At 43.1% G+C, this 15,664-nt stretch overlaps 1 protein-coding gene across 1 annotated transcript; it reads right to left on the bottom strand.

Moving 5' to 3' along the window:
- Positions 1-3,246: 3,246 nt before the first annotated feature.
- On the bottom strand, positions 3,247-13,901 carry LOC124606291 (trypsin delta-like). The gene is made up of 2 exons (XM_047138274.1): positions 13,494-13,901; positions 3,247-3,692 (listed from the first exon to the last, which is right to left on the bottom strand). Exons 1-2 carry the CDS (start codon positions 13,899-13,901, stop codon positions 3,342-3,344), a joined length of 759 nt encoding a protein of 252 aa, XP_046994230.1. The 3' UTR covers positions 3,247-3,341.
- Between the last annotated feature and the right edge of the window lie 1,763 nt (positions 13,902-15,664).

The following is a 15,664-nucleotide window of genomic DNA, read 5'->3' as shown; positions in this document are numbered from 1 at the left end:
TGTCCCTCAATAAATTAGCAGTTTCAGCAGGTTTCCTGAGTAAGTGTCACACCCTGCGATGCTCAGGTTAAATAGTGCTGGTGCCAACCGGAAAAAGGACGCGACGAAACGGTGTTCTGGTTGGCAGCTGAACAACAAAGTTTCGTGTTGTTTTGCAGTGAACATTTGCCATCAAGTGTGTTACTGAATCCTAAGACACGGAGCTATGAACCACCTATCTCCTTTTTGTGTCATGTTTTTCCGCAGGCGGGGTTTCAAAAGGCGGCAGGCAACTGACCGCACGCACTGTTAAGACGATATTCAGTGCATCTGTTAGTTTTGATCAACAATTGTGCGAATGAGAACAGTTCCTCTGATAACACTTTCCCAGAAACAGGAATATGCATTGAAGTTCTTGACATTTCTGTCGTACAACACGCGTCCTGTATTCAGCCAGTGCTCAGTAACTGCTAATTTATCCGTTACACAAACCGTGCTAGCCGCATCTATCCTTAACGGTGTACCACTGTGGCATGCTATTCTACGTAAGACGTTGGGAGTGGCGCATAATTTGTCTCTGATGACGGGGAGATGCACCGGTCGTTGGGAGGTATCTCATTTAACTTCCTGTCGTAGTGTTTACATTAGATTGTCACAAACACTGATAGGTTCCGCTGAGCGACACCAGGCAAGTATAAATAGGGGCTATAGTTTTGAATAATAGATCTTATATGATGTAATAAAAGTGTTCGTTTTATTTTTGTTCATGATCTATTATCGTTTTTTGCAAGGCGTTCCAGCGCTGATCTGACGACGTGGGAGCGAGTGTACCGGGCGCTGTTGAAGTGCAACAGACAGTCGGGCGCAGACCACGTGTAAAATTTTGTCGAGACTGAATCGCAGACCACGTGTAAAATTTTGTCGAGACTGAATTTAATTACTAAAAAAAGGCCTTGTTTGCACTTTTGTATCTGAGGTCCGACTCTGGACATTAAAAATTGCAATATATCAGATAGGTATGTACTGGTAATTGATTGTAAGTAATAAGTGCTCAGAAGATAAGCTAAGATTCTCACAAGCTTTAATTTTGAGACTTTTGAGTTAAAGAAAGATTAGCGAAGCAACTCTGATTGGAGATTTTTATAGCTCAGAGGAAGTAAATGGAAGTTTAAATTGAAGTTTAAATGACAGTAAATATTCTTACACATTGTATAGCATCTGATGTATAGCAATATCTCTGACAGTTAATGTTGCGAAGTTTAGCTGATTATCTTGCACTTCAGTAATCAATGCATACGGAACTTTAAACAAGCTTTACGAACTGAGAATGGTCGTTTAATGAGCGTAATAGTTATTTGACAGTTAAATGGCAATCAGTGAACTATGATGCTACGCCTGTGAATTCAGTGCATGAGAGTACGGCGAGTGAACTGAATAGAACGATTAACGGCACCTAGGATGATGGCGACTTTTGTCGGTGTACTGAGAACTTACAAAACACTTATGACCGATATCGGAATGATAGTTTGTCACGCAGTATTCCGATTACCAGTAAGCTTGTATCTCTGACTCGTGACTCGTCGCTGACGCGAAGAACGTTAACGAAATGCACCTAATGATATCACTTTCAGTGAGTTATTCAAATGCTTACGTACTCAAGAAGAGGCTTATCGTTAAACACCTTCGTTGTAAAAGTATGTGAAAGAGGACGTTACCATAAGAGATTATCGTGTTGTTGGAACATCAATGTATTGACTCTTCGTTTGTTTCACGCGTCTTAACTCGACTTTCCAAGTCCAAGTTATCCCTGGGTCTCCTTGTTAGCGAAAACAATCTGCTATGGAAGAACAGAATTTAACAGAGAAAATCTAATTGGGTAATGATTGATGCGGGTTCTTCTCATTCCAGGTTACACTATGATTTGCACCTGCAGCGTGGCCGGACGGTGTGGCCGAGCGGTTCTAGGCGCTTCAGTCTGGAACCGCGCGACTGCTACGGTCGCAGGTTCGAATCCTGCCTCGGGCATGGATGTGTGTGATGTCCTTAGGTTAGTTAGGTTTAAGTAGTTCTAAGTTCTAGGGGACTGATGACCTCAGATGTTGAGTCCCATAGTGCTCAGAGCCATTTTTGAACCTGCGGCGTGGCGACACATGGTCGTAATACCAACTACATAAGGAATAAAAGTCTTCATCCATTAAATAATTCGTCGCAGGCAGCCTTTGGAAGACACCGGAAGAGGAGGGATAGTGGACGGCACAACCTGAGCTTTTCAGATTATTATATACACACTTACACAATACAGCGAACTGTTCTCCTATGTATTTATATACAGAGTGAACAATTAATAAAACTTACAAACTGCAGGGCGGATTCCTGACTGGAAATGGAGGAGAAAAAGTCCTTTTAACATGTGTTCAGAAAAGCGTCGTTGCCAAGATAGATGGCACCGACGAATGAAAGTTCCTCTGACCACCTGCCGTGTGTTCCTCATGCGTTGCCAGCTGTGTGATTGACGCAGTGCACGATAAGTGTAAGCGGCAGAACGGTCTGGTATTCATGTGAGGAACAAGCCAAGATTTTTTTGTGTGCTGCCAAGCAGATAGAAACGGTCGAGAGGCAGAACTCGATCCTCCTGGTCTGGTGTAAGGACAGTCCGCCACATCCCTGTACGTTCGTCTGTCTGAAAGGACCTATGATCACACAAACGCTCAAAAAGGGCTTCAATTGTTGTGTGATGTGGTTCAGTGTCTGTAAACATATTTGTTTTGAATAGCCGTGCTGCTATAGAATGTTTCCATCTGCTTGGCCCTACCGCAAACACCATCTCGGCTTGTTCCAAACATGAATACCGGACCATTCTATTAATTACAGTACACTGCATCAATCACACAACCTGTAACAAACAAGGAACACACGGCACATGGTCATCAGCGCATCTACACTGGCGACGGTGCATTTCCGGAAACATGTTCATAGGATCTCTTTCCTCCATTTCCAATCAGGAATTGTCCCTGTAGTTTGTCAGTTTCATTAATGTTCACCCATTATATTCTAACAGTTTATAATCATGCCTACAATTAAAATGTGTGTGTGTGGGGGGGGGGGGGGGGGGGCAGGGGGTCGGCGTTGTGGAGAGAGGGAGCGCCAGGAAGGCGGAGTTGGACACGGACAAGGAGTGTCTGCTTCACAGAATGTGATTATCTCGATAACTGATTTAATTCCTTTTATAATTTGACGAAACTTTAACCATACACTACAGTCGCTCTTTACAGCATGAAGTACGTTCTTTGACCGTAATTTGAGAGCCAGGTGACCATGACACTAGTACTAAAATTTGTCAAACAGATAATTTTGGCAGTCTGCTAGACGCCAGTCGCTGTGCTAATCCACGATCGTACGGCAACGACACTGGTGTAAACCTCGGGGATTCCCTGAGCGCAGTAGCCCATGGAGACGATGCCGTACTGCGTAGACCCAACAACCAGCGGTCCGCCGCTGTCTCCGTTGCAAGCACCTCTGCCATATTCACCGGCGCAGATCATGTTCTCCGTGATGCCGCCCAAGTAATAGATATTGCAGTCACGACGTGCGACGATGACCGTGGTGACAGCCTGAAGCTGCTCAGGTAGGGTCTGTGTATAATCCAAGGCGCCCCACCCGGTGATGGTCACTGATGTGCCAGCTTCGATGTCTGCAGTGCCAAGACCGACTGTCTGTAAGGAATATAAATGTTAGTAGAATCCTTTCAAGTGAAAGCAGTGACAAACAGAGCGATTAATGTGATGCAGTAAATGATGAAACAGAAAGACTCATTGTTAATTGATTACATATTAAATAAAGACAAAACATAATTTTATGCCATTTCTGTGGGATATGAAGATGTGTGTTTGTGTGTGTTTGTATGAGTGTTCGCGTGTGTATGTCTGAATGTGTGTGCGTGCGCGCGCGTGTGTGTGTGTGTGTGTGAGTGTGTGTGTGTGTGTGTGTGTGTGTGTGTGTGTGCACGCGCATCTAAAGTGATTGTGAGATCTCGCAGTTTTTGGAAGTAACGGTTCGCCACACCTATTGCTAGTGTGTGGAATTGATTTAACAGTGTGCTCCATACCACATTTATTATTACAAGCGTATGGCGTAAAACTGATTTAGCTGTAAAATGACCTTAGTTCAGATTGAAATACAGATAAGGAAAACAATTGAGTCATAGGAAGTTACGACGAAATGGCGATTATATATATTTCAATTAAGGAAAATTTTCTTCAAGGTCTGTTGGAAAATTAGAAGATGTTTTGTTGTACGGTTAATCTTCAGTGTAACAACGACACGAATTTGTCTTCAGCGCATGCCAAATAGCCAGTAACCTCTCCCCATTTCGACTGATTAGTGTACATAATAGTAAAACAGTCGTACTTTTTTGAAATCTTATCAAACAAACACCTAAATATCACATGTGGAGTGTGTTTTTTTCCTAAAAGTCGTCAAACATCCTAGGTGATCTACTCCAACCTCGCCTTAAAACACTGATATTTGCCACACTCATTTCTAAATCATAATTCTTTACACATACCTATATCGAAGACCTTCAATGCTCAAAAATGCTGTTTTAAATGTTGCTGCACCATGAACGAATAACAGCATTGTATGAAAATACTTGGGCAAGTATTCTTGGCTTGTCGTAACATGAAAAGGTGGTAGGGTGCGACTTCTCAGCCTCAGCAGAGAGGCTAGGGATAGGATTGGCACAAAAATATTCCAGCGATCAGCATAACTGCCGGATGGTGGACAGCATCGAGAGTCTGGCCAGATAGTTCTATCAGCTCCCTGTGATTTATGGTTAACTCGCCGTAAAATAATAATTGATTTCGGTGTTCTGTTTTCAGACTGCTCTGCACTGGCTAATGTATGCTACAAGGAATACAGTAAGTCAGTTATATTGCTAATACCTTATTCCTTGTGGGATAAGATCACAGCTTGTTTAGTCATATAAGTCTTGTACGATATCCACGTACATACTACCCCTAGATACACCCCTATGCTTGTAGTAGAACAACGCAACGACCCGTCCCTCGTTGTGTCAAATGTCTAATCCTCGCTGGTACAAGTTACTGCACACTTTCCCCTGCAGACCTAGTGTTGTAGTATTCCCCTGATGAGGAACGTAAGAAACAATGTAATTTGGAAAACTGAGCACCAATTTTCCCAAGATACCAGGACAAAAAATCCAATCAGCCTGATAGCAGTACCTATGACACACAGCGAATGTCACTTTAATGCTATGACATAAACAAGATGTTATCATAGCATTCATTGTATCATAAAGTAACTATTTTTGTAGAACGGGACATAGAAATTGGAAGTTTCAAAATGAGTCTTTGGAGCAGAGGAACGCCAAATAATAAGGTTTCGATGTATAAAATTACTAAATCAAGGAAAATTCGGAAGTTGCGCTGAGGCACTTCGGATTTCCTTGTTCAGTTATTGTAGCTCGGCCATATCCGCTCAGAAGATGAAATATAAAGGTTTGTGAGAATTCCTAGAAGACTGAAAAAGAGAGTGAACGACTGAGATGTCCGTCCACGTACTCCATAAAATTACGAGGTTAATAATTTTATGGAGCCGGCGGCTTGCCATGCTGAATTGTCCAGGTCGAATTAAATTTTCATCCCTAGTTTTATCTACATCTGGGACTACACTATAATCTACTTCCACATGACGCGGCTCTTTACACAAAGTGAATTGTGGTGAGCTACAATAACAGAAACAATTGCAACACCAAAAATTAATTAACGCCGAGCAATGATGATGATGAGCGTTTGGCGTCATTGGCCGGGAGGCCCCTCGCGGGGCAGGTCCGGCCGCCATATCGCAGGTCTTATTACAGTCGGCGCCACATTGGGCGACCTGCACGCCGGATGGGGATGAAAGGATGATGAACACAACACAACACCCAGTCCCTGAGCGGAGAAAATCTCCGACCCAGCCGGGAATCGAACCCGGGCCCAGAGGACGGCAATCCGTCACGCTGACCACTCAGCTACTGGGGCGGACAACGCCGAGCAATGAAATTTCTACAATACATTTGTCTAGATACCATTTTTAAGTTATTAACATTGAAAGATCACAGGCTACTGTAAGCGCGAGAAAAGCCATGGTAAATGTCAAATTCTGATACATTTAAGATCAGTGTAACTGCCAGAATCTTGAATGTAAACATAGAGACGTGTATGCATTGCTTTATGGAAGTGCCAGACGTCACTTTGTAGGATAGAGTTCCATGACTGATGCTTTGGTTGGTCAATAGAGGGACGGTTAATACTGCTTGTGGGTAATGCTGGAGTGTCGTCCGATGATGTGCCGTACGTGCTCGATTGAAGACAGATCTGGTGATCGAGCAGGCCAAGCAAACATGCCGACGTTCTGTAGAGCATGTTGGGTTACAGCAGCGGTATGTGGGAGAGTGTTATCCTGTTGGAACCCCCCCCCCCCCCTGGAATGCAGTTCGTGAGTGACAGCAGAACGGACCGAATCTCCAAACTGATGTACAAATTTGCACTCACGGTGTTTGGAATACCCACGAGAGTGCCCCTGCTGTCATACGAAATCGCGCCACAGACCATAACTTCCGGTCTAGATTCAGTGTGTCTAGCATGCAGATAGGGTGGGTGCAGGCCCTTAGATGGCCTCCTTCTAACAAACATACGGTCATCACTAGCACCGACGCAGAAGCAGATTTCACAAAGCAAGCAGACCTCCAACCCGCCCTCCAATGAGCCCTCGTTTGACATCACTGAAGTAGCAAATGGCTGCGGTTAGGGGTAGGCGGAATGCACGCTGCAGGGCATCTGGCTCGGAAGTGTCATTGAAGTAACCAATTTGTAACAGTTTAGTTATGTCACCGTGGCGCTAAGCGCTCCTCCAATTGCTGCTGCAAATACAATACTAGCGCCAGAAACTTACACCGAACGCGGTGGTCTTCCCACCGAGTAGCGCCACGTGGCTGGCTGCCCGGTCTTCTTGCGACCGTACATTCTCGTGATCTACAGTGTCTACATTTCTGTCAAGTCTTTCCGCAACATCGCTGAAGGAACAACCAGCTTCTCGTAGCCCAATTACACGACCTTGTTTCAAACTCGGTGAGGTGTTGATAGCGACGTCTTTGTCATCTTAAAAGCATTCCTGACTTACATCAACTCACGGTGTCCAGTCTCAAACGTAACTAACCCTCATGCCTGTTACACTGTTACAGCGTGTATTTGAAGCAAACCCGATTTGGCATCCTCAACATTGCATCCTTCAGATGGAGATCCACGGCTACCAACTTTCGTTGATGTCTCACAACTCCTTCTTGGTGTCGCGATTCTTTTTTCCGTCGTTGTAGTATGTCGGAAAGATCAGTGGGGAAGTTCCAACACTGGATGAACGCCACATTCATAAGAGGGTGGTATTTACGTTACATAATTTTCAAATAATCATGATTTGTATAACTCCTTCTTAAAAGACCTTTCGCATGGGTTCCATTTCAGATTCTTTTCCCTACTGGTTTGGCCAATTTGGCCTCCTCATGCGCACGTCTCTTTTTCTTCAATATTGTCTCATTTTTTCACTTGATCTCTTTTTTTTCTTTCTTCTGGCCACTTTACACCCGTTCTCTCACTGTTATCCTTATAAATTTAATTTTCCTTTTGAAAATACCTCTTTCTGCCGTTCCTTGAACCTGCGTGTTGTGGATTCCTAAATCTTTTTTAACTTCTCGGATCCAACTTCCATTAATTTCTTTCCCCTAAGATATTTAGAGATAGGTTTTGTCAGCCTGTTGTTATTCATCCAGCACAAATGTCCCAAAATATCAGTCTTATTTTTGTTAATGGATTGTTTTGTTTAATGTAACAAAATGTTCCTTCTCCTGTCGCCCAGTGGCTATGTAATTCAAAAGCTGCAATAGTCTACGCTATGTGCAGCTTTATCACTCTCATGTGGGACAAATGATTCTTTTAGAGCGTAAAAAACTTTAGCAAACGAGTAATTTATAAATATTTTTTTCAGAAACAAGTGCAGTTAAGAGTCAGGAAAGGCCTTTTGAAAAAAACAATCCATACCCTTTCCATATAAGCCTTGGTTCAAGCTGCAAGGCAAGAAATGTTGTAGTTTCATAATAAAGGGGATAGACAAAATAATGTGATCAGTGTTAGTAATGGGATGGTTGTGTTCGACGCTCAACAACTCAGGTAAGGCATGTGTCGCGCTGGGCTGTGCGTGTTCAGTACGGACTAGGCAACAATGCAGGTTGTTTATGAGTAGCGTACACTTCTTATTTGCATTCAGACGCCGATGTCGACGTGCAATGAAAGACCTAACAGAGTCCCAAAGAGGGCAGATAGTGGGGGTCCGATTAGCTGGAACATCAGTAACCAAGACAGCCAACTTATTAAATGTTTCGAGAGTAACTGTTTCAGCAGTCATGATAGCCTACACACAACATGGGAAGACTCATCGTGTAAACGTAATAGTGGACGCAAATCAAAACTAAATGACAGAAATCATCGTACGCTAACACGAATTGTGTCAAAACAACACGAACTATGGCAGTTAACTGCAGAGCTAAATAGCCATCTTCGAGACTCCGTAGCTATCGACACTGTCTGCCGAGAACTCCATAAAGCGAATATTCATGGACGAGCTGCTATAACGAAACCATTAGTGACGACAACCAACGCAAAGTAGCGTGAAACATGGTGTCAGGAGCATAAATCCTGGACGGCTGATCAGTAGAGACACGTTATTTGGTCCGACGAGTTAACATTTTCGTTGTTTCCAACATCTGGCCGGGCTTACGTCTGGAGAACGCCAAAAGAAGCCTATAATCCTGATTGCTTTATTCGAACGATTAATCATGGAGGTGGAAGTGTGATGGTGCGGGCAGCCATATTATGGTATTCTGCTGCTCCCTTCGCTACCCTCAAAGGCCGTGTTACAGCCAACAATTGTTCCCCAACAATGATGCCATATTTTAAGACGATAATACACCCATTCACACGGCCAGGATAGTACAATCGTGGTATGAGGACTATGCAACCGAACTGCAACGTCTTCCCTGGCCAGCACAGTATCCGGATTTGAACAAAATCGAACCCTTGTGGGCGGTGTTGGGGCGCAGACTCCGGAGCATATTTCCGCCTCCCTCGTCAGTACAGGTGTTAGAAGAGGTTTTGATCGAAGACTGGCATAACATTACACTGGAGACTATACATTCATTATATGCTAGTATTCCAAGAAGAATCGCAGCTGTATTACGGGCAAATGGGGAGGTCCAACCCCTTGTTAATAAACCATTCCCGACTAAGTAGAGGTGTTCACACTATTTTGCCTATCGCCTGTTCATATTGCAAATAGTAAGCATAGGAAGGAAATCAGTGAAGTACACAGAAGTCACAGATTTACAATTCCATGTACAAAAAAGTACTGAAAGTCAGTCTTAGGGAGTTACTAAAAATCAGCGGCTAGAGTGGTGAGTAAACAAGAAGGCGAGTGCACGAGGTGTACTGCACAGTCAGTCGGAGAGCACCATGCAGTGTTGCCAGTGTGCTCTCTGCCTTACACCACACATTACATTTATTGAGTATCATAGTAACTGGCAAGGCTGGCTTGTATGACATTGCGCCACTATTTCTTGCTCTCCTTCCAAAAAAATTGTAATTAAACTTTCGCTACTTGAGAGGGCCTCCATGAAAAACAATGAAACTTGTGGAAACATTTCTGACATGCGGAAGAGAAATAACGAATAAACCATCGAAAGAAACATATTTTAATTTTGACGTGAGAGGGTAACAGGCTGCTCAAGTGCAGAAAGAAGAGACTGTGGCGTCGTCAATTCACTACCTTTACACGCGACACATCTCCCGAAAGGCGAAAAACGAGTTTCGAAAACTGTTTTTCGCTATCGTGTTTACGAGTTAAGGGCTGAAGCGGATTTGCTAGCTCAGGTAAATATAGCGTCTGGAAAACAGCTGTTCCAATTCCTGGTTTAGTCAGCACAGTGCCTATTCTTCTTCACGTAAATATTAAAGATAGACAGTTTCATGCTCAGTCTAATAATTCCGCTTCTCCTTCATTGCACAATGAGTCATCCTGTCCATATTAGTCGAATATTCTGAAAACAAGACGTAACCTGATAATCCGAGCATGTTTCAAAAATGATTGTGCGTTTACATGGGAGCGAAAACCGATTGTGAAAGTGGAAAACCGGCAGCTAGTCATGGATTTCCAGAATAGATTTTGGAGTTTTACATGACCAACCAGAAAAGGTATTGTGAAATAGGTTTATGATGTCCGGTTTTGGGAGCCCCATGTAAACGTGAGAAGGTAACCTATTCTCGCTGAGCTCACTTCTGTTATAGTAATGGATTCCGTGATTTTGTTTCTTCTTAATCTGCATTTTGTTGTTTGCTTGTTTTCTTGGCACACTGCAATGGTTGCACGAGGGATTGGTGTTTTTGATATAGTGTTTTCCCACAGCAGCGACAAAATGTTTGAAAGCAATGAGGTATCTGCGTGTCCCAATACCTGAAAAAAAGCCTATACGATGCACAGATAAGAACGTAAATATATAAAAATTTTCTTAACGGAAATTGTTTAAACAATGAAAAGGTTGAATATGTTTAATGGGACAAATAATTTTCTGCGTTGCATGTCACTTAGCAACAAAACAAGATACAAAGGAAAAAACAAAAAAGGGCAATTTACTGTCTTCTGGATATTGTTTGACATGTTTCTGAAGGCGTATTTTTTCGAGCAGTATAGATGTTTTGAAATGTTTGGACAAATCTTTCCCATTCTTTTAGTTCTCAGGAGTGTTGAGAATTTACCAGAAGATCTTTGCCAAGAACATCCACCATAGATTTTGCTTTGTTCAACAAACTGTATTATCTTTCCTCGTGCCTTCAGTCTGATATTACATTTCGATTAATTTCATTAAAAGGATGGTCCCTCTACAAATCGACTTAAAAGAATAGAAATGTGATAATTTTGAAATGGATTGTGTATATCAGTTTGACAGTATTGTACGGCACAGATTGTAGTTCAACAAACTCTTCTCTAGGTGCGCTTGACAATTAACGTATTTTCTGCAGCGAAAGAAAGTGACCATGTACATAAACTCTGTGTATGCGGTGGTACAGCATCCTTGACACTGGATTAACAATACTTTTTACTACGGCTTGAGATACTGGAGTAGAAAGACGTGTTGTCGGAGCGGTTCTAATTTTGCTGTTACACGGCAGTCATTACGGAATTCGTTAGAGTTCGTTTATCTGTGAATAGAAACACGAAAGTTGTTGTTTTGTTACAGAGAACTATCGTATAAATAAATATATATTCAAAGGCGAGTAATTTCATCATTTTAACAACGTTGGAAATTCGTGCTTCAAGTTTACATGTACGCAAGATTAGACCTTCGTCTTTGCCGGTTTTTGAGTGTTAGTTCGAGCTTACAGGCTGTCCTGTCCCGTCGCAATAGGTCATCTTTGAACTGGCACTGTAATTTACTAATACTTTCTCCCCCAAAACGGAGAGAACTACATTCTCGCATCCTACGAGTGTAGGTGGCCACGCATGTCTAACGTGGGAAATAAGCTTAAATAAGCTTTTCAGGAGAGCGGCGTGCAACATCAGCAGTGCGGAGGCTACAGCTTCGTAACGCTGCCATTTGATCATTACGGCGACAGTACGGACCTCCTATCATACAAGTAAACTTTTTAAACACAAGTATAGCTGGACTGTCCTGAAAGCTGAGATCCATTTACAGGCACTCTCAGTTAAGGGGAAAGACTTCTTTGTGAAGCACATTAATATCTATCTTATCACTCAAGTAACTCTCATTCTAATTCTAACATTTCAGGTTTAATATTTATTGGAATAACTCGCAATTTAAATTTCTCTCCCTTTATTTTCCTGTCGCCACACAAAACCCCTTAACTTCACTTTCAGCGCACAGGTACCAAACTGCGCAACAGATAGCTCTCACTATACTCGCAGCTGTCGTCGGTAACGCGTTATTCAGACAGCCAAGCAACTCTGAAATCTCCGTCAGCCCCTGAAACGAGATCGAAGATCGTTGCAGAATGTCACGAAGCCCTTGAGAGGCTATGGGAAAGCAACAGGGCGATCTACTGGTCACATAGTAGCAATGAAGAATCTGATAGGCTGTCTAGGATGACGACTCCATTTGTTTGACCGGAAACTGTCAGATCCATCACTAGGCCGATGGCACGAACAAAACTAAGTAGATGGATTAGGATGCAGCACGCAGAATACTTGACTAAGATCCAAAAACAGATATGGTAAGCTAATGCTACCGTAGCCATGTTTCAAGAGAATTTCTGTAATCCTGGGTTTGAACAGGAGGTAGGTTGAACTCATGGTAGAACTGATGACTCGCCATGGAAGCTTTAAAAAACACCATAGCACAGGCTATGCGGTGAGGAGGATGAAGTCGCACCACGGCGTTGGAGGCCAAAAAACACAGCGTATTCGGTTCATTAATTCCTCAAGAAGAAATAGCATCTAACAAAGAACTAGTAAAAGGCCTCCTACTACTCTTCAAAGTTTCAAGTTGGCGTTACTAGATTTACAGGGATTGAAACTGGACAGTAAACTTAGTTTCGGTGCGGGCAACCGTGAGCAAAGACCATTGTCGGTTTGTTTCTCTATATAAATCAATCAGTCAATTGCGACTTGTAAACGAAAACCAATAATTGTGACAGGTGAGACTCAGAACAGGAACAAAACGCCAGGGGCGCTGAAATACACTCACTTACCCCGAGTGGTCCAATGAGACAAGCAAGAATGCCGATTGTGTAAAAGAGGCTTTACATGTTGTTGTTGCGGTCTTCAGTCCTGAGACTGGTTTGATGCAGCTCTCCATGCTACTCTATCCTGTGCAAGCTCCTTCATCTCCCAGTACCTACTGCAGCCTAAATCCTTCTGAATCCGCTTAGTGTATTCATCTCTTGGTCTCCCTCTACGATTTTTACCCTCCACGCTTCCCTCCAGTACTAAATTGGTGATCCTTGATGCCTCAGAACATGTCCTACCAACCGATCCCTTCTTCTAGTCAAGTTGTGCCACAAATTCCTCTTCTCCCCAATTCTATTCAATACCTCCTTATTAGTTATGTGATCTACCAATCCTATCTTCAGCATACTTCTGTAGCAGCACAAAAAAAAATGGTTCAAATGGTTCTGAGCACTATGGGACTTAACATCTGAGGTCATCAGTCCACTAGAACTTAGAGCTACTTAAACCTAACTAACCTAAGGACATCACACACATCCATGCCCGAGGCAGGATTCGAACCTGCGACCGCAGCGGTCGCGCGGTTCCAGACTGAAGCGCCTAGAACTGCTCGGCCATTCCGGCCGGCCTGTAGCACCACATTTCTAAAGCTTCTATTCTCTTCTTGTCTAAACTATTTATCGTCCATGTACCCCGCTGTAAATTATGACTTTAACTATAGGCCGTACCTGGACGTTGCCATCAAAAGAGAATGAGCCCGAGATAGAAACGGCGGCGACGTCATAATCTCCAGTGAAATAGCTGAAATCTTCGTGTATTTGTATGTCAGCAGTCTGGTACACGGAGCCACCGCTCTCGCGTATAGAGGTACCTGCCCTCACGGAGAACTCTGATGCGCGGCTACCGTAGAAGCAGTGTGCTGCGGACAGCACCCAGGTACTGCTGATGATGGAGCCGCCGCAGTAGTGCCCGCCCATCAGTTGGATCGAGACCTGCCACGGGTACTGCGAGATGTCCACCGGCTCGCCGCCCACAATTCGGCCGCCAAGGCGAGCCCAGAGACCGCGAGGTCTCGCGGACGGCGCCGCGCTGCAGACTGCACACAACAGCAACACAACCACGGCGGACATCGACATCTCTGTGACTGGTTCGACGTGCGCCTCCCGATGCTAGCGGTTTTTATACCACCTTGCTTTATCAATAATCGGAGTGTCTCCAGAACAGTGCCAATTACCGAGCTATCTCAAAAACAAACAAGGTCAAAGTGGTATCAGCTTACGTATGACACTGTCAAATCTCATATCGAGTGTGGCTGTAGAATGGTAATACTCTAGACCAGTACTCAGGAGCACCCCAGGTGGGCAAATCAGGTCTAACTACCCGTGATTGCCTCAGTCCACTTCACACAAGGGTCTGCAATATTGATTCACCAAGGCCAACATCGATTCATTCTCCCGTACCTCTCCAGATATCAGGCTCTGCTACAATGTGTCTACTAATCTCTGCATTATCGGAATACTGAGATCTAATCGGGAATAAAATCTGGTTTCATTACACGACTGCAATAAAAACATAAGCTATTGAGCAACACAGATCCCATTCATTTCTCAATCAGCAATTTACCGATACAGCCTGACGCTCTCGCAACCAACCATTTCCTGTGCTGGTACAAGCTCCTCGCCGGCATACCGATTTTCTGAGTGCATAACAAAAGTGAACAGTAACATTTCTCTTTAGATCTTCGACTACATCATTGCTGAGTTTTCTCCTAGAGTTATATCTCTACTGACTATGTTTCCTGTAGTACTACGTAGCTAAACATGTGTAGGATGCAGTGAAAAATGTGACAAAAAACTGGGTTTAAACGTTTCTCTCGTAAATGAGATGCCCGAGAGTTTCACGGTAAATGTGTTTCACGCAACCAATTAAGAATGAACTGAAAGATAAATACCGCATTGTTTGGAATTTGCCAAAAAGTGGGAAAAAAGTGATCATTTACGGAATTCTAAATGCGTGACTCGCTCAAAATTATAAAAGTTGAATAGGGCTCTCGAAACCGAACTTTTTTCGTAATGAAAGTTGGGAGTGATGTGCTGATTCGATATCTCCAAAAAAATTTGCTTGATTGCCACGACCTGAACAGTGCTTAAGAAAAGAAACATAAATTTTATACACTAACGAATACAAGTAAAAATACATTTAGTCTACAATATTTTTGTTCGGAAACTGTTACAATAGAATCCACCTGTTTATTTTGCCCACGGTATACTCGATTCGAGGTTCCTTGGAGACCTGATATCTTTACATTAGTGTAGAAGACGTAAAACCTTACAGATCTGCCAGAGTAAGATTCTGTGGGAAACTTACCTGAGGTAAAACCAATGTAAATATTTATCGAAATAGCCATTCGAAAATTTGGAAGCAGTAGGTTGTGAATAATCATGTAACGCGGTAGAGGATAAGCGTACACGCGGATATATCATATAAATATACAAAATAATGAGTAGGTCAATAAGTGTGTCCTCGAATGAAATGTTTGAGATGTTTATCGATGCCGTGGAAATAAGGTGGTAAAAGACATACCAGCGTTACTAAGAATAGAATGAAAGTTTGGAGGAGGCAGCAGTATAATGTTGTCCAACTTCCGTTTTGGTGCTTCAGTAACATAAAACACTGAAAGATATGGAGGAGGCATCATTGTGATGTAGCGACAAAGAATTATTAAATATGTTCTAATTAAAAGATTAAAGGAATGGAGAGAGTTCACTAAGATGACCTGAGTTGCGCGTAGGAAGACAGTGCTGATGCGACTGCACATTTTTCAAGCAGTGACGGAAGTGTGCGGTCCAGTTTCATGGGAGTAAGGAAGACAATGTCTTATGGGAAGGCCGTAGTGATA

The sequence above is a fragment of the Schistocerca americana genome, chromosome 3 (genome assembly GCF_021461395.2).
Source record: "Schistocerca americana isolate TAMUIC-IGC-003095 chromosome 3, iqSchAmer2.1, whole genome shotgun sequence".
NCBI lineage: Eukaryota > Metazoa > Arthropoda > Insecta > Orthoptera > Acrididae > Schistocerca > Schistocerca americana.
This window is presented reverse-complemented; position numbering and strand designations above follow the sequence as displayed.

What these genes read in the sequence shown, in the direction of transcription:
- LOC124606291 (XM_047138274.1), bottom strand. Translation starts at nt 13,901, where the DNA reads ATGTCGATGTCCGCCGTGGTTGTGTTGCTGTTGTGTGCAGTCTGCAGC. An exon ending in CTTTTGATGGCAACGTCCAG is followed by an intron (nt 3,693 to 13,493) that starts GTACGGCCTATA and finishes TATTCCTTACAG; the next exon opens with ACAGTCGGTCTTGGCACTGC.